The following is an 18,052-nucleotide window of genomic DNA, read 5'->3' as shown; positions in this document are numbered from 1 at the left end:
ACATTGATGAGCTCAGTATGTGGTTGTAATAGGTAATAAATGTTGTAATAGGATGATTACAGATTATTTGTAATAAAGTGTGCATCAACAGTTCCTGTAATTTCATTGCATATATACTTTGAACTCTATATACGTTGCATGCAGCCCAGAAAACCACAGCAACTGCATATGCATGGAGTTGCATGGGATACATTTAATGCAGCTGGGAGTAAACAACATGCAGTTTTGCAAAATATTTTGGTGAAGTAAACAGCAAAACCAAAATACTTCTTGGCAGCATTTTGGTGTGCTCAACATTCTGTTTGGGATTTTGTTTTTTTTCAAAATAGTTCAGGAACTAAACAAGGCCCCAAAAAATTTTGCAAAACAAAAACTGTAGCACTTTCGTTTGTTTGTGACAAATATTGTCCAATCATGGACTAACTAGGCTCAAAAGATTCATCTCATCAATTTCGACCAAACTATACAATTAGTTTTTATTTTCGTCTATATTTAATACTCCATACATGCGTCTAAAGATTCGATGTGACGGAGAATCTGAAAAATTTTACAAAATTTTTTAGGAACTAAACAAGGCCTACTAAGGTTCTCGGCCTCCACTGGCGTAAGGCTGCAACTCATCCAGCAACTGCAGGAGACAAGGAACTACATCAGCTTCCAGTAAACCCAAGTCCAACGAGATTAAAACAAAAAAATCCCTCACCGTACCGTGTGCGCACTTGCACTCTGACACCGGGAGCAGGAACCAGTTGACCCCGGCTGTGGAGGGCGGATGCATCCCATTCACCTGTGGCTCACCCGGTTGCTGTGGCATCTGGGGAAGCCCGAGCACCCAGCACCCGCCAGCCCAAGCTAATCCAAAATATTTGTCCTTAGAGATCTCCTTGGTCCCCTAGAAGAAAATAGATCCTGCTGAGATCGGAGAACCTGAGTTCGTGCAGACGCACCTGCGTGCCGAAGGTGACGAGGCCCACGAATGCGTGCTCCAGCAAAAGTGCGACGACCTTCCGCGTGGCCATCTTGACGTACTCCAGTTCCTCCTCGATGGCGCAGGTGTCGATGACGAAGAGAAATACAGGCGGCGGGGCACCGGCGCACAGCCTACCTCGGGGATGCCGCCTCGGCCAACGATGTAGTCGACGGTGTCCAGATCTTGGTGGCTAAGTCGATGTGCGCGAAGGGGTTGAGGAGCGTGGAGTAGGGTCTGTGCGGACACGGCCACCGGCACCCTCGTGGCGGCGGTCGCGACGGCGCTCGCGACCAGGGAGGGGATCGGGGCGCGGCCAAGATGAGCGTTTGTTGCGGATGGGCGGCGCGATAGAAAAGGGGAGAAGAGGTGATTGCTGCAGATGGGAGGGAATCGCGGGTGCGGGAGAAAAGGGAGAGGGGAGGACGCGGACCCACGGCGCGAGAGGCAGGACGAAAGAAATGTAGCACCAAAAAAATGTCCATGTTTTACTCTTTTTAGTTGTAGGATCAGGAGAAAGTGCGCCGATGCGGTGGGCAGCGGCCATGTCCTACTGTATCATAGAGCCGCCGCGGATGGTGCGTTCTGCAGTCCTAAACTTCGCCGTGAAAATGGCCTTCAGTCTCAGGTTGGTCATGTTTGAGTGTTATGTGGGGCTATTAATGTTAAAAACTATGTGCTAAAAGTTGGCACCATTTGAGAATAAGTTGGCACCATTTGAGAAGTTTGCTTAGATTGCGAGTGCCTAAGCTATTGAGCCCTCTGCCGTCCTACATTTAATTGTCTCTCTTAGACCGGTCTCAATGGGAGTTTCATTAGAGTTTCATGCATATTAAATATGTTGATGTGACGCTATATTAATGAAGAGAGAGATGATAAGTGTTTTATGAGAGTAGAGATAGTTTTACCATGAAACTCCTATCACTGTTTTCAAAATATGGATGTGTTGAAAACTGTGTCATGAAACTCCCATTGAGGATGGCTTTAGGGCACTCACATGCAGACTCTATTATAGAGTCTAAAATTATTTATTACCTCGAATAATGTGGACTTAGAGTCTAAATAAGACTTGAAGTCTTATTTTTTCTACCTCTTTCTTCAATAAATATGCTGTCATATCAACAAAAACTATAAATAATATGTAATTAATTGTCTTGGACTCTGTGATAGAGTCTTGCATTGTGAGTGCTCTTAGGCCAGTCTCAGTGAGAGTTTCATCTGAGGCCTTGTTTAGTTCACCCCGAAATCCAAAAAGTTTTCAAGATTTCCCGTCACATCGAATCTTGCGGCACATGCATTAAGCATTAAATATAGACGAAAACAAAAACTAATTACACAGTTTGTCTGTAAATCACGAGACGAATCTTTTGATCCTAGTTAGTTCATGATTGGACAATATTTGTCAAATAAAAACGAAAGTGCTACAGTAGCGAAATCCGAAATTTTTTCGGAACTAAACAAGGCCTGAGTTTCATTCACATTAAATAGGCTGCCATATAGACATTTTAGATGACATAACAATGTATTTAAGAAGAGAGAAGAAATGAGTTTCATCTAGATGAAACTCTCTTAGCATGATTACCAATTCTCTATGAGTCTTGAAATTAAATGCCTATAAAACTATAGAATGAAACTCTCCATTGAGAGTGGATGTTTCATTCAAGTTTCGTTTCATTTCATATGACACGGCAACTTTGGAAACAACGCTACGAAACTCTCCACTGAGACTGGCCTTAGTACTACTGTATTAATATTTGTGAGAGAGCACGCCTTATATTATGGGATATGAATAAAAAGTAGTTACGCCTTATATACTAGGACAGAGAGTACACGATGGGAAGGCGTTGGATCATGAATGGAGGACCTCTCGGCGCAGCATTGGATCCTGAGCGGAGGCACGTGTCAAACATCCAGGGCGTGTATATACGGCGGCGGTGTTGTATTCTCTATAAGTCATTTTTGCTTCTCGTTAACATTTTTTTTAACTTTGACCACCTATATATATATAAAAGAGCATTAATATCTATAATATATAATTAGTATCGTTTGATAGATCGTTGAATGTATTTTTATAATAAATTTATTCAGAGATATAAACATTTCACGTATTTTCTATAATTTAGTTAAAGTTGAAAAAAAATTGACCTATAGGCATGTCATAGCGTCCTTCGTTTTGGGATGAAGGGAGTACGATTTTTTCCCCCAATAGGTACACCGGTATGCACGGTGCCATTGGTTAAACCATATCGATTGCAACCAAACACACAAAGCAAGCTAGCACCCGTAGCAATGAGCTATCGAAGCAAGTGGTGTTTTACTTTAACTGGGCTATTAATTGGTGATTAGACTCGCCTCTCAACGTAGCTGTCTTCAGGTTCGGCGGACGGCGGTGAGATCTATCTGCCGCCGAATCATTGCAGCTAGGATCGTTGTCGTTGGAGTGGACTTCCGGGGGCTCCCAAGCGCCAAACTCCTAACTTTTTGCCGATCGTTTCACGCCATGTGCGGGCGCGCGCACGGGTGGCCTGTTCTCGGTCCTCTGCTTCTTTGTCGAGTGCCAACCACCGATGACGTGCGTCCGATCCGGCGAGGCGGCGATTGCCGGCGGACGTGTTTTGTACCACCGCTAGATGCCGAAGAATTAGCCCCGTTCAGGATTTGTTGGATACGCTCGTATGTACCTTAAAATTATATGTGTTATAAAGCGGATTAGTACGTAAATTAATTTGTTTTACCTTAACTCACTCTAGGTCTCTAACACATATTTTTCTGTGTGTTTTCACACGGAGAAGAATTCGAGTTTCCAGTAGTGATAGATTGAGATGAATACGATTACATCCAAAATAAGATGTCACCGTGTTGCCGTATGTGCCTATATGAGATATGATATGTCGCGTGATTATGCTAACTCTATAGTCGTATTATGTGCACTGTGCAGTGATGGAAAAAACCAGTAGCTAGACTAGAAGATTTAGGGCTAAAGTGCCATTTTTGTTTATTACACTCTCTCTTTCCTAAAATTTAAGGTATCCAACTATTCAAATTATCCTAAGTTAAGGAATTCTTGGTAAAACTAACTCTAAATCAAGTTTTTTAAAAAAAAGGTTTGATTAATGTTTATTAGCAACTTCAGTATGGTAATCACAATACTCTTCCACTATTAAGTGAGAATTACTACATAATTTACCTTCCTCTATCATATATTGTAAAATTCTTATAATACTTTACATTTCTGGATGTAGGAAAAGAAAGAGAACAAAGCCAAAATACAGGGTGATCGACTGCGTTGTATTACATGAAAGATTTTACTAACCTTAGAGAATACAAAAAGTATGTGAAATGATATTAACATTTTAGTATCCATATATTAAAATTTGGCATGTCTCAAAATGCCGATGATTTTGATGTTTTTAGCAATCAACGACATATTGCAAGCAAACATTTAGGCCAAATCTATATATTTGAATGGCATTTCTCTAGTCAAAATAAGCTTATCATTCCTGAGCGGAGGAACACGTCTTAGCTCATCATGGACATTAAGCTTTTTTTAAAGGAAAATGCAGACACTATATGCGTTCAAAAGGGGATATATGCCTATGGCTCCGATCGTGGAAGCTACTTGCGTAGACAAAACATAGCCATTACACGATGGTCATATTTGCACGTCGCTTTCCGTCAGGAGGCTGGCGAAAGTGTTGCTATAGACATCAACTTCTCCTATCTGGAACCGATTCCGTCGAAAGGCTCTGATAAGCCTGAGTGGAATTTAGGCAGGATCTGGGCCATATCGCAAAGGCTAGAATCTACGAACAATGCTTCTTTTATTTGGTTATATAGGCGTAGCCTATATATGCTTACTATAATGTCCTCGCCTTACATGACTATTCCCTCCCTGAAATACAAAATCTCAAGAATATTAGTACGTGCACTAGTATCACATGAGGTCTTCTTTAACTGTGTACCCAGACTGTTTCAGTTTCACCCTAGATGAAATGCAAAATTTACAGAACATTTTTGCAGTTTGCTTGTCACGACATGCCTGAATGAGACTGCATTTTCTCAGTTCACTCTGTGCGTGGTCACTAAACATACACATAGTAGAGGACACTAGCTAGAGGACAGATCTTAACCACATGTCTAATCAGGCATTATTATGATGATGTTCGCCGGTATCTTTCCGTCTAATCCATCCGTGTAGTGTAGCCTTTCGGAAATTCGAATCCAAAGCCCAAGCTCGAGTGCTGCATGCTCTCAGTGCTCTCCACCGGAGCAGGCAGGCTCTCGTTGAGTCTTCGCCCGAAACCTTCCCGTCCCGTGGCCCATGCGAGAGATTGCGAAGCATCATGCTCAAGTCATTCTCGTGTGGGGCGCTTAGGCCGGCTCAACCATCACAATGCGTTTCGTGGCTCATGTGTAGCCGTGCAGATATTGAGAATTTGAGATACATGCTATGGGCCTGTTTGGCATAGCTCAACTTCACCAGTAAAGCTGTTTTTTTAGAAAATAGCTTCATGAGTGACTTTCTAGATGAAGCTAAGCTGTTTTGGAAAAAATGTTTGGCAAAATAGCTTCACCAACTACTTCATGCATAGTTGAGAGAGAGAAATGAGGGAGAAGCTGCAATAAGCTACTTTTTTTTTAGCTTCATCCAACTTATGTTTTTGGGAGAGGAGGGGAAAAACAGCTTCACTCATAAAGCTGTTTTGGAAATAAGTATTTAGCAAAAAAAAAACAGCTCACAACAGCTTATGAAGCTATTGTGAGCTTTATCAAACAGGCCCTATATATCCATGCATGGTGCGCTACACCGTAAAAGGTCACTAGTAGAAATGTATAATGGATCGGAAGATACATGTTCCTGAATTTGGGACACGAGGTACACAAGCTTGTCACAAGACTTAAGGTGGTTTCGGTCATGTCGCACAATGTATCGGACAGCTCATTCTTCATTGACATGGACCACCACTGATGGGTGACTAGTGTGACACATTCTTAAGTCTAAGTCTATATAGAAGACGACTGATTGATTTGGTTTTTGATGTATTATTTTTCAAAGTCGTTTTATGTATTTGTTGTCAATCTTTTATACTAGCCTTTATTTTTTTTGAGATATATCAGATTTGAAGCACTATTTTGAGTGTCATTATTATAAAGAGAGAGAGAGAGAGAAATTCTTCCTATTTGACTTCGCTTTGTCATCATTTTCTCCCCCCTCTCTAGCTACCACCACCACTCATGTGACGGTCTAGCTAGCTAACCGGTCAAGCCTGTGCGCATCACGGCTCGACATAGTTCAGGACGAGCATGAGAGGGAAGGGTGGTTTACAATCTACCTTTTTTAAGCTCACAATTGATATACATAATAGTCATCTACTCTCTCAATCTCAAATTATAAGTCATTACAAGAATCTTGGAGAGTCAAAACATCTCAAGTTGGACCAAAATTATAGAAAATATTATAAAGTTTTACGATATCAAATAGATATATTATGAAAATATAACTAATGAAGAACCTAATGATACTTAGTTGGTATCATAAATGTTATTATCTTACCATATAAATTTGGACAAACTTGAGGTGCTTTGACTTTCTAAGATTCTTGGAATGACTTATAATTTGGGATGGAGGGAGTATTTAAGTTGAGCCAATTCTAATGAATTTTCTCCCTCTACTTGTTCTCATTATTATTGTTATGGTTTTTTTCTACACAACATCCTAACTGGTCTTCACAATACACGTAGCTAATTAATGATGTAAATTAGTGCTTGTCTTGTTATTCCTCCCTCTCTCTAATAATCTCCAATGGCATCTAGCTATGGTTTAGAATTATCTTTGTTTTATCTTCTCCTCTCTTTTATTCCTGTTATTACAATGATTATTTTGCTTATGAAGTATGTTTTTCTCCCTTTCTCTATATATGTATTACTTTAGAGTTTACCAAATTGATGTAAGGTCTTAGTTTTATAATTTTTTAGAATTTACCCATTTTTCTTTTTCATACATGCATGTCTCATGGCCATTAACTTGGAGCATTTGTTTAAACCTCCAATTTCGTAATAGTAAGATGCTGCTACATTTTCCATGTATGACTTCATCATTTCATTTTAGCTACCAGGATTTCTTTTAAAAGAAAAACAATAAGCTCTACACTATTTTGGCTAGGAAAGGATGATTAAAGCTAAACTAGCAAGGCTCACCCCATGGCCCAGCACGGAACCAGCAAGCCAAATCATAAGTCTAAGGCCAAGAGACATCTAAGTGAAGGTCAAACGGTGTTATAAGAGCTACTCCCTCTGCCCTTAAATTATATAGTAAGTTATTTTAACTTCCTTAAAGAGTCAAAATATCTCAAGTTTGACCAAATTATATAATAAAATAATAACATTTAATGATACCAAATAAGTATCTTTAGTTTCTTCATTAATTATATTTTTATAGCATACCTATTTAATTTCATAAATCTTTAGAATTTTCTCTATATTTTTTTGTCAAACTTGAAATGTTTTAACTCTTTTTAAAAAGTTAGAACAATTTATAATTTAGGATGGAGGGAGTAACTCAAAGAATATTTTATTGTGTATGGAGGAGGTAGAATGATAAGTTAGCCCTTCCTACACATTTTCCTATGATTTATGTTTCTATGCCTATACACTTTTCTATTATACTCCCTTCATCCTAAATTATAAGACGTTTGATTTTTTTTATCCTAAGTTTGATCACTCGTCTTATTTAAAGAAATTGTGCAAACATAGTTAAATTTAAATCATCCTTGAAGAAATTTTATTAATAAACCAAGTCATGACAAAAAAGTGATATTATACACAGATTTTCTTTTAAATAAGATGAGCGGTCAAACTTGGTGGCAAAAAAGTCAAGCGTCTTATAATTTGGGATGGATTGAGTAATATGTTAGATTATTGTATTTTTCTTTTTTATGTATAAAAAATTCATATATAAGTTAGGCCTTGTTTAGATGCAAAAAGTTTTTGGATTTTAACACTGTAGCATTTTCATTTTTATTTGACAAACATTGTCTAATTATGGAGTAACTAAGCTTAAAAGATTCGTCTCGTGATTTACAGGTAAACTGTGCAATTAGTTATTCTTTTTATTTATATTTAATACTTCATGCATGTGCCGTAAGATTCGATGTGATGGGGAATCTTATAAAGTTTTGGAATTTTGGGTGTATCTAAACAAGACCTTAGTATTACTTATAAGTGGGCAGTCCTAGGTGAACGTTGGTGGCAAATTATGGTCACGCCAGTGGGCAGTAGCCAGTGAACAAAGATGTGGCAGGCTGGCACAGCCCACAGAGAATACAGTAACGACGAAAATGGTGCAAAGGAATGGCAGGTGCCAGCAGCCGAGGAATGAAGGCCGCGTGGGGCAGTGACAGTGACGACGGCGGGTCTCCATTCTCAAAGCTCCAACGCTATAAAAAGTGTGTGTGTCATGTGCTTCCCTCTCGCACCTAAATTCTCTGCGCCAGGTCGTCCAAAACACGCACCCGTACCGCGTCGGGTCGGCCTCTTTCAGGAAGAGGTCGGGGGCTCGGGGCGGGAGAGCTGCCACTGCCAGGATCCTGTAAAGCGCGCGGCGGAGTAACTGTGCCGTGCTCCCCCTCTGTTGTCTTTCTCTCTCTCTGCGAGTTCTGCGCTTCCGCCGCCGCTCTTCTTCCCGCGCCGCCTGCCTGCAACTGCAACTGCAAGAAGGCTTCCGCAGTGCAGTAAATTTCGCCGGCGCGTTGCGCAGCCGTCGCCAGCCAACGTCCATCCCACTATTTACTTCCCCAGCTCCCACGACAACCTGTGGGCGCCCGTCGTTCCGTTCCGCTGCCTTCCCGGCCGGTCTCTGCTAGCTCCTTGTGTGTTTCTGCAGCAAAACGCGCGCGCTTCCGGCGCTTCGGGGTTCAGTTGCAGTACGCGCGGCTAGCTGGGGGACGAAGGGAGGGCCGCGACGCGAGGGACGATGGTGCCGGGCGAGCAGGCGGAGGACGCCATCGTGGCGGCGGACGTCGGCAACGGCAAGGACGCCGGGGAGGTGCGCGCCGCCATGGGCGTCGTCGGCGGCGACGACGCTGAGCAGCTGCAGCAGCAGCACGGCGGCGGCGGCAAGTTCAGCATGAAGAGCCTGCTCTGGCACGGCGGCTCCGTCTGGGACGCCTGGTTCAGCTGCGCCTCCAACCAGGTACGCACGCGCGCTGCGGCCGTTTTTTTGCATGGATCGCGCCCGCCCACGCGGTGCTTTAGAAGAGTAGAGAAGAATCAACCGCCGGTGTGTTGGTTCGCAGGTGGCGCAGGTGCTGCTGACGCTGCCGTACTCGTTCTCGCAGCTGGGCATGGTCTCCGGCGTGCTGCTGCAGGTCTTCTACGGCCTCATGGGCAGCTGGACCGCCTACCTCATCAGCGTCCTCTACGTCGAGTACCGCGCCCGCAAGGAGAAGGAAGGCGTCAGCTTCAAGAACCACGTCATCCAGGTCGGTCGCGTCGCGTCCTCCCTCCCCCGCCGCCGCCGCCGCCCAGCCCACGCACTCCACTCTCTCCCATGCGTCGTCGTCTCCGCAACCGTTTCAGGCTTTCAGTTTCGTTTCGCTCGCTCTAGTCTCTCGCCGGCTTCTCCGGCACACGGTTTTCGCGTGCCTTCGTGAGTGAAGTCCATCGCCTGCACGCCTGCCTGCTTTTTGCGCGGCTGGGTGGGGGTGGGGGGGAATTGGATCGATCGATGATGTGCGCCGTGGAATTTCCGGGCACAGAGTGAGTGATGAGTAGTGTTGCTTGTGCAGCGGAAAGCCGCTTTGCTAAGCCCATTTCTTCTCCCTCTCAAACTCTGAACTTATTGTTCAGAGCACCGGCATGCACCTGTTTACACATGTACACGCATGCATTGCATCCATGTATGCCACTGAACAAAGAAGTGATTTATTAATTGTTTTCCCTGCCGTTGACCACCAGTGGTTCGAAGTTCTCGACGGGCTGCTGGGCCCGTACTGGAAGGCCGCCGGGCTCGCGTTCAACTGCACGTTCCTGCTCTTCGGCACGGTCATCCAGCTGATCGCCTGCGCAAGGTCAGTCAACAGCAGATTTCTTCTCCCATGCATCTCTGTCAATATATATAGCACTTGTTATTAGTGCAAACGTGTCTCTGACGGACGGATGAACGCAGCAACATCTACTACATCAACGACCGGCTGGACAAGCGGACGTGGACGTACATCTTCGGCGCGTGCTGCGCCACCACCGTCTTCATCCCCTCCTTCCACAACTACCGCGTCTGGTCCTTCCTCGGCCTCGGAATGACCACCTACACCGCCTGGTACCTCACCATCGCCGCCGCCGTCCACGGCCAGGTGAGCGCACCCACCGATCCCGGCCCGTCGGCGTCGCTAGCTCATTCATGGCGCCAATCATTTGCATGCCAACACGGCCGTACGTGATGAGCTTACAGTGATTGTCGTCCTTCCGGACAGGTCGACGGCGTCACCCACTCGGGCCCGAACAAGCTCGTGCCCTACTTCACCGGCGCCACCAACATCCTCTACACTTTCGGTGGCCATGCCATCACTGTGTAAGTACTCATCAAACGACGACGACTCATCTGCTGTAATCTGAATGCGGCAACCATTACAGTCTTCGTTGTTTGTTATCTGACGTTAATTTCACCAGTACAGTACAGGAAATATTTTCTAGTGCTAATAAGATGATAGGAGTCACTAGTTAGTAGGGGAAAAAAAACATTCTTGTAGATGAAATCAAAGCAGATCCCAAGTACTAGTAGAAAAAGATTCACGGTTGGTGGAAGGCACCTTTACTTTGTTATCGTCAAACAATTGGTCAGACGACAGAAATGCAGCATACCCACTAAGCTCTTGTGATCAACCCCTACATTCCCCTATATATCCAAGGTCTAATGCTAAGTAACCATCCATCCACCATGCATTTCAATATCCCTTCTAGTGAACAATCCTTTATTCCCGTTGCTCATTACGTGCGGCGCTTAGAATAACAACACCTGCTCCTTTGCCGCGTGATGATTACAGTAAATTTTGATAGATAATCTTCGTTTACACACGCTGTTGATCAGATCAATTGTCCGTCCGGTTGTTATGGAGTCCTTTTACGTATACCTTAAAAATCCTCAGCTGCTTTCTGTAGTGGTAAGCAACTGTTATTTCCAGAAGCTGGGCGATGTGGACTGGTTTGAATTCAGATAGTGCTGAGTTCACATCAGCTGAACTAATTCCGTCCTGCTGCCCCCCATTCGAGGGTGGTAAGGTCTGTATCGGATTGCGACAATACAGTACCTCATGATTCTGATCTATCCTTTATTGGTGATAACCTTTGGTTAGTGGAGAGGAAGTCTCAATGGTCTACTCTGACAATTTAACCCCAAACTTGGAATCTAAATGCCTGCTTGTCTGCCAATCTTACAGTTATTAGCAACCCTGAGTCCCTGACCCTGTCTGTGACCATCCTTTGCCTGAAACAATTCCATCATTTCTCTTGCTTTCAGAGTGATATGACGGTTTTCATTACTGTAGTATGAGACCATCCATCACTTGTGAATGTTAGGTGTTTAGTTTAGTCGATAATTGCTTCATTTGGCCATGTTTGTCGGGCCCCCCACTGCTAATCTGACTGGAGGCGCTCGTATCCAGCTCAATGATGTTGTTATAGTTGGAGAGATTCTTCATGTCTCGTTCTTTCTTTCAAAATATACTGACTAGGAGAAGCACTACATACCTTTTTCCCCAACTTGATGGCTTATCGTTCAATCAAGCGTAAAAGTCGTCCATAAATTATTTGCACGCATGTGTGGAAAAGGGCGTCTAGTACGTTAATTCCAAGTACCGATTCTCACTTTATATGTTATACCAAATCATTTTCTGATATCTTTGTATAATGCATGAATCAAGTACTTGCGGCTTTAGAAAACTGTTTTGCTCTCTGATGCGGATGCGAAGAACTTCTTCCCTATCATGATTACATATTTTGCAGGGAGATCATGCACGCGATGTGGAAGCCTCGCAGGTTCAAGTACATCTACCTGCTGGCGACGGTGTACGTGTTCACGCTGACGCTGCCGTCGGCGGCGGCCATGTACTGGGCGTTCGGCGACCAGCTGCTGACGCACTCCAACGCCTTCTCGCTGCTGCCGAGGACGCCGTGGCGCGACGCGGCGGTGGTGCTGATGCTGATCCACCAGTTCATCACCTTCGGGTTCGCGTGCACCCCGCTCTTCTTCGTGTGGGAGAAGGCGGTGGGCATGCACGAGACGCCGAGCGTCTTCCTCCGCGCGCTGGTCCGCCTCCCCATCGTCGTCCCCGTCTGGTTCCTCGCCATCATCTTCCCCTTCTTCGGGCCCATCAACTCCGCCGTCGGCGCGCTCCTCGTCAGCTTCACCGTCTACATCATCCCCGCCCTCGCCCACATGCTCACGTACCGCTCCGCGTCCGCCAGACTGGTAAGCGTGTGTGTCGTCGTCGATCTGCCAGTGTCTAGCTAAAATTCGTCGTCGTTTTTGCCGGCCGGGTGGATGCTAACTTTTCATGATCGCTTTCTTGGATGCGATGCAACAGAATGCAGCGGAGAAGCCGCCGTCGTTTCTGCCGAGCTGGTCGGGGATGTTCGTGCTGAACGCGTTCGTGGTGGCGTGGGTGCTGGTGGTCGGCTTCGGCCTCGGCGGCTGGGCCAGCGTGACCAACTTCGTCAAGCAGATCGACACGTTCGGGCTCTTCGCCAAGTGCTACCAGTGCCCGACGAAGACGCACGCCGGGTCGCCGTTGCCGGCGCCGCCGCATCACTGAAGTAGCGAGCGTTAATTTGGAGTGCCAAAGGCGGCTAACGACCGTAAACGGGGACATTCCCGGGCGGTGCAATGCAAAGCCTTTCTAGGAGTGTACAACGTAGTGGAGCAGCTTGTGAGTTCACTGACCCGAGATAGCTGGACTTGCATTTGTCGCGTGGCTTTGATACATTATTAGTAGGTGTTGTGAGTGTCACTTCCTTTGTGTTGGTTGTTTGCACATGGTTGTTTTAGGTTGTTCGGTTCATGGTACGTGCCATCTAAGGATAAAAACGGAACGGAAATATTTCGTACCGACCGTTTTCGTTTTCTACATTATGATATCGTTTTCTATATTATGAAACCGTTTTTGAATTTTGTCAAACATAAAAAATTGTCAGTTTCAGTTGGTTTCACAACCATTTTTATTCTTTTTTGTACTCTTTAATTGCTAAAATATAGAAATATTCCGTACCGACCGCTTTCGTTTTCTACATTGTAATTCCGTTTCCGACCGTTTTCATCCTTAGTGCCATCTAGTACAAGACTGTCATACACAGTGGTGTTGATTCTTAATTTTTGCTTGGTTATTCGATCTTGATGACTTGATCAATGGTGTTTCAAAGAAACGAGGCAGTTCAGCTCCGGTAGTAAGTGATCCACCGGTTTCAACCTCAGTGAGCCCATCATACAGTGCAGAAGCTATCCATGCATGATTCTAATTAATAAGACGTTGTTTGGATCCACTTCTGCTTCGTTAGTCGATCTTATTGACCTGATCCATGGTGTTTCAAAGATACAAAAGGCAATTCAGCTCGGGTGGCAAGGTGCTAAATAACGTATAGGGCTGTACCAGATTAGTCTTAAGGTAACGGATTGCAGATGGCTAGCGGGTGCTATAAGTTCTAATAATGGTACCTCATAATCACACATAAATTCAAGTTTATATGTATATCATGAATAATAAGTATAATAAGATATTAACTATAGTTAAAGAATGGATGTCGCGAATTAAGAAAACAAACATAATGTATCACACACTATATGTAATAAGTCATCACGTGTCAGAGTTTACAAAGAAATAAATTATGAAAGCTATAAAATAGTTTCTAAGACCATCATCCATTTTCATTATCAAGCGGTAACCATAAGCGTACGTTATCTTGGGTGGTGGTCAAGGTGGGTTATAGGGTTATTTTTGCATACTATATTACACTATTGGAGATACAAAGACCATAAGCAAGTTTAAGATGTGATTTGTAAGTCATTGTGTCATTGGTATCTCATTTAAAAACTCATGTGAGAAAAAATTTGATAATATCAAAACTCGAACAAAGCTATTCAAAAAATATGATATGTTGGTACGATGTTAAACCTCCTATAATACATAATGGAAAAATCAAGGGAAAATAATATAAAATATATTTGATGTTGTCTTTTTATAAACTCATGCGAGAAGGCCCCGTGAGAAAACATTCATAAACGACTTTCGAGAACAATAATATGATCTGTGGATCATAATGGGAATAACCTCCCAAAAAGACCAATGGGAAAAATATGAGGAATAATGTATATCTTTTCAAAAACCCTTTGTAGAAAAGTAGAAGATGTAACATATTATATGTCTTGAATATCCTTGATGAGGAAAATAAGGACATGTGGCATTTTTTTTAATTGATACTGTATCATTAAAAACGTTGCAAGAAGTTGTATCACATGTAGCCGTATTTCTCCCCATGAGAGTTGAGTGGTTTTTATTAGGTACCTCCACTCTTTTTGGCAAAATAGTTGTAGGAATCGGATTTGGTGACACCTATATGACAAGTAAATGCTTATGGTAGATTATTTACAATGTAATACAAATATAAGAGTGGGGCTTCCATATTACAACTTCTAAAGCATTTTGCAAAGGTATAGTTTTCTAAACTGGGAGCATTTCTGTTTTATTGTTTAACTAAAGCGAACACTTAAACAGCTTAAATGTGTATTCACCAATATTACGTACTCCCTCCATTTCAAATTATAAGCTGTTTTAGCTTTTTTAGATATATAGTTTTTGTTATGAAAATATATACTATATCTAGATATATAATAAATAATTTATATCTAGAAAAATCAAAATATCTTATAACTTGGAACATGCGAGCACATTTTAGTAGGATTCTTAAGCACTAGGTTACCTTGCCACTGAAAACCTATGATTCAAATTGGAAAGAGCTGGCTCTGAATTCCTACAAGCATGTACAGTGCCTACAGAAATTCACCTGAACACAGCCCACGCCGTACAACGGGAAGAACGGCACAGTGGTCCGTGCCCTTGTGCTTCCTAGCTTTATTTATAAGACTTCGTAAACTCATAAATACACATCTCTATGATTACCAAGTCAGCATACAGAATTACAGAGGACACATGCCTCTGAAGTCGTATTTATTCGTCAGTGCCTGGGATGACCGAGCAACATGATGCCGGAACCCATCTCAAATTCTCAACCCAATGGCATCACAAAGAATTTGGTGTACACAATTTCAGGAGCATTCGGCATGCCACACTAGCTACACTGCCTTGATCGGGGTCCTGGGGCTCGAAGGAATGCCGCCAAACCTGTTGACCAGGACCTTGAAACAAGGGAACGAAACAGCGTACAGCACGGCCAGTACAAATGGTGCAGCAATAAGCCAACCCAGCATCTGTTGTCGACAATAGCAGTAGTCTTATGTCAATGTTGCAGCAAAGCAAGAATAAAATAGTGCTCCTATCCTATGAATGAGCAGGACCGATTGCAGAAAGGCTGTTCACTAACCGCATGGACGATGCTCAGTAGCACATCCTTTGATGCATGACCAGTGAGAACATTCTTCAATGCGTCGGCAGTCAAAGGGAAGTGCCCACTGCCAGTGATGGTTTCCCCCAAACGCAAGAAAGGGATGATCAAGCTGCAGAAAAAGGGATAAGCAATTAGCAGAGCCAAACATATTGAAACCAGAAAGAGAGAATCTGGTGAACTGAAAAATTCATCAGATAGCTACGACTACGAATGAATTAAAAACATGATGGATTATAAGCCTACACCACTGTTGTACAGTTGGTTATTCATATCAAAAGTATGTGTCAGTTGAATTATAAAGTAAAAGAAAGTAGATCACTGACGCAGGGCAGAATTAGACTCAATAGAGCTCAGCGGTGTGACAGTCACTAGTATACTACTAGAATCCAAGCCTGATCTATGCAATGAACTCACAGAGACTTGAGACCTTGGTAGGGAATCAGGTATGGCTTTGGCCACCAGGAGATTACTGCGTGTACCTTAGCTCAATTGGAGTGGCGGCCAAATTTAGAACCATAACAGTAACAGCATTGCAACGACTTCCCAACATTGCTACAGCAACAGCACCAAGAATAACAGTGGTCCCTGAAATCACAAAATGCTCAAGTATAAGTGATGATGCTTTGAGGAACATTTCAACATGGCTGGATAGCCGATTGATATAATGGTTACCATTTCCTGTTACACAGCAACATAGATATAATGCAGGATTGTTGATTAAGCATGACTGCCGGATTGGTTTGCAGGCATGATTGAGCATGGTTACCATTGAAATTTTGGGAAACTTTTAGAGTTGATTTAATTATGCCGTACTTATAGGTGTGCCAGAGCAAAAAAAAAATGGGGGTTTTCTTTTTGTCCTTCCAATTTCCCATACAGGTTACAAGCAATAACATGATGGTTGGGATGAATTAAGAACCAGAAGTCATTTGACAGAATACCAACACGAGTCACTGCAAACTTTGAGAATAAGAATGAATCATGCCTTCTAAAAAAAAAGAGAGAAGAATAGAAAAGATGGGTCATGCTTTAGTTGCATGATAGTAAGAAAGTAGGACAATGAAATGCATATACTAGGGAGCTCCTTACCACATATTGGAAAGATCCCAATCGTGACACCAAGGGCAGCAGAGAAGGCCAGCTGCTTGGGTTCTGCTCCCCTGCACGGCATTCCAACAGAAGGTTGTCAACAACCCCATTCAAGAAGCAAATGGAGAAGACATGGATATTAATATATTCCCTTTTCTAAAAGGGTACTGCCAAGCTGAATACCAAAATCAACAGAGATTGTTTAAGGGGAACCTCAATAAGCTATCTAAGTATCTACTGTAGAGCTGAACGGCAGAACGGGTGCTAATAGTAGATAGTGTAGTGATACACCGTATTACTTAATTGAAGGAAATAAGCAGTTGGACAGACACATGAAATGCTCCTCTGCCGGATGCATTAGTAACTATTATTACGACTGAAATGAAGCAATTGGGAGAACAAGTGCAGCAGATGGGAGTGAGGGTCCCTACCTTCTAATGACCTGCAGCACGGGATCAACAATCTTGGCCTGGAGCCATGGCAGGACGCCAGTCCTGGCGAGAAGAGAGCCCATTCAATTAAGCCCGGGGCATCATCCCCTGGTGGTGGAGTTGAAGGGAGCTGTGGCAGGGGCGGAGCAGTACAGGACATGGGTGTACACATGCACAACCAATAATTTTTGCACAAAATTCTTCAGTTTAGTAGGCATAATACACTTGTCAAATCGGCTCAGATCCGAATACAAATAGCCAAATGGCAGGAATGGGGGTGCGCATACCTGGTGGTGGGTGCTCGTCGCCTCGCCGGCGAAGGACCCGACGAAGACCTGGGCACCTGGCGTAGGGCGGCACGGCAGCGGCGGTCGCCCAGATACCGCACGAGTTGACGAGGGGGGTGAACAGGAGAAGAAAAGGAGAGCAGAGGTGAACCCAGTCCGGGGACCTTTGGTGCTCGTGCTCCGACGAGGGACGGACGGGAGATGGAAGGATGAGAGGACCGGAATGGAGGAGGGGGACTGGAGGACGGACGCCCAGGAGCTGGATCTTGGCCTCCGTCGTGGCAATGGCAAGCAAAAGTTGCGGGCAAAGCAACGTCAGGTGGAGTGCAAATCGCCAAATCCTGCAGCCTGCAGCCAAACAAGAAACAAAAAATGGGCTTTGGACTCTGGACACCACCACCCCCCACCGGCCATCCTTCCTTGACAACCAGCGGGCGACACGTGTAACTTTTCAAAGTGTGTTTGGACGATGGCGACTTTGTACTCCTTGTTCATCAATGGTTTTGATTTTTTGTTGTTAGGCCTTGTTTAGATGTGAAAAAATTTTGAACTTTGTTATTGTAGCACTTTCGTTTGTTTGTAGTAAATATTGTCCAATCATAGACTAACTAGAATCAAAAGATTCGTCTCGCGATTTACAATCAAATTGTGTGATTAGTTTTTATTTT

At 43.7% G+C, this 18,052-nt stretch overlaps 3 protein-coding genes across 3 annotated transcripts; 1 reads left to right on the top strand and 2 right to left on the bottom strand.

Annotated features, from left to right (window-relative positions):
• Positions 460 to 8,744, bottom strand: LOC8061743. The gene is made up of 4 exons (XM_021448175.1): positions 8,479 to 8,744; positions 1,106 to 1,517; positions 704 to 892; positions 460 to 628 (listed from the first exon to the last, which is right to left on the bottom strand). The coding sequence occupies exons 1-4, from the start codon at positions 8,742 to 8,744 to the stop codon at positions 581 to 583; spliced, it is 915 nt and encodes a 304-aa protein (XP_021303850.1). The 3' UTR covers positions 460 to 580.
• LOC8072513 (auxin transporter-like protein 2) lies at positions 8,277 to 13,155 on the top strand. The gene is made up of 7 exons (XM_002441146.2): positions 8,277 to 9,158; positions 9,262 to 9,447; positions 9,923 to 10,035; positions 10,134 to 10,317; positions 10,438 to 10,535; positions 11,966 to 12,431; positions 12,547 to 13,155. Exons 1-7 carry the CDS (start codon positions 8,940 to 8,942, stop codon positions 12,772 to 12,774), a joined length of 1,494 nt encoding a protein of 497 aa, XP_002441191.1. The 5' UTR covers positions 8,277 to 8,939; the 3' UTR covers positions 12,775 to 13,155.
• Positions 15,042 to 17,737, bottom strand: LOC8072512. The gene is made up of 6 exons (XM_002439840.2): positions 17,385 to 17,737; positions 17,098 to 17,227; positions 16,667 to 16,737; positions 16,057 to 16,162; positions 15,554 to 15,686; positions 15,042 to 15,440 (listed from the first exon to the last, which is right to left on the bottom strand). Exons 2-6 carry the CDS (start codon positions 17,178 to 17,180, stop codon positions 15,306 to 15,308), a joined length of 528 nt encoding a protein of 175 aa, XP_002439885.1. The 5' UTR covers positions 17,181 to 17,227; positions 17,385 to 17,737; the 3' UTR covers positions 15,042 to 15,305.

This window comes from Sorghum bicolor, chromosome 9 (genome assembly GCF_000003195.3).
Source record: "Sorghum bicolor cultivar BTx623 chromosome 9, Sorghum_bicolor_NCBIv3, whole genome shotgun sequence".
In the NCBI taxonomy this organism is placed as follows: domain Eukaryota; kingdom Viridiplantae; phylum Streptophyta; class Magnoliopsida; order Poales; family Poaceae; genus Sorghum; species Sorghum bicolor.
This window is presented reverse-complemented; position numbering and strand designations above follow the sequence as displayed.

Bases quoted from the DNA above. Each gene is read 5' to 3' on its own strand.
- LOC8061743 (XM_021448175.1), bottom strand. From the start codon at position 8,744: ATGGACGTTGGCTGGCGACGGCTGCGCAACGCGCCGGCGAAATTTACT. The intron at 1,518-8,478 runs GTGCGTGTTTTG...ATGATACAGTAG, and splicing joins GCCGACCCGACGCGGTACGG to GACATGGCCGCTGCCCACCG. The intron at 893-1,105 runs GTAGGCTGTGCG...ATTTTCTTCTAG, and splicing joins GCCGAGGCGGCATCCCCGAG to GGGACCAAGGAGATCTCTAA.
- LOC8072513 (XM_002441146.2), top strand. From the start codon at position 8,940: ATGGTGCCGGGCGAGCAGGCGGAGGACGCCATCGTGGCGGCGGACGTC. The intron at 9,448-9,922 runs GTCGGTCGCGTC...GTTGACCACCAG, and splicing joins TCAAGAACCACGTCATCCAG to TGGTTCGAAGTTCTCGACGG. The intron at 10,318-10,437 runs GTGAGCGCACCC...CCTTCCGGACAG, and splicing joins CCGCCGCCGTCCACGGCCAG to GTCGACGGCGTCACCCACTC.
- LOC8072512 (XM_002439840.2), bottom strand. From the start codon at position 17,180: ATGGGCTCTCTTCTCGCCAGGACTGGCGTCCTGCCATGGCTCCAGGCC. The intron at 16,738-17,097 runs GTAGGGACCCTC...AATGCCGTGCAG, and splicing joins GTGCTGCAGGTCATTAGAAG to GGGAGCAGAACCCAAGCAGC. The intron at 16,163-16,666 runs GTAAGGAGCTCC...TTGTGATTTCAG, and splicing joins TGGGATCTTTCCAATATGTG to GGACCACTGTTATTCTTGGT.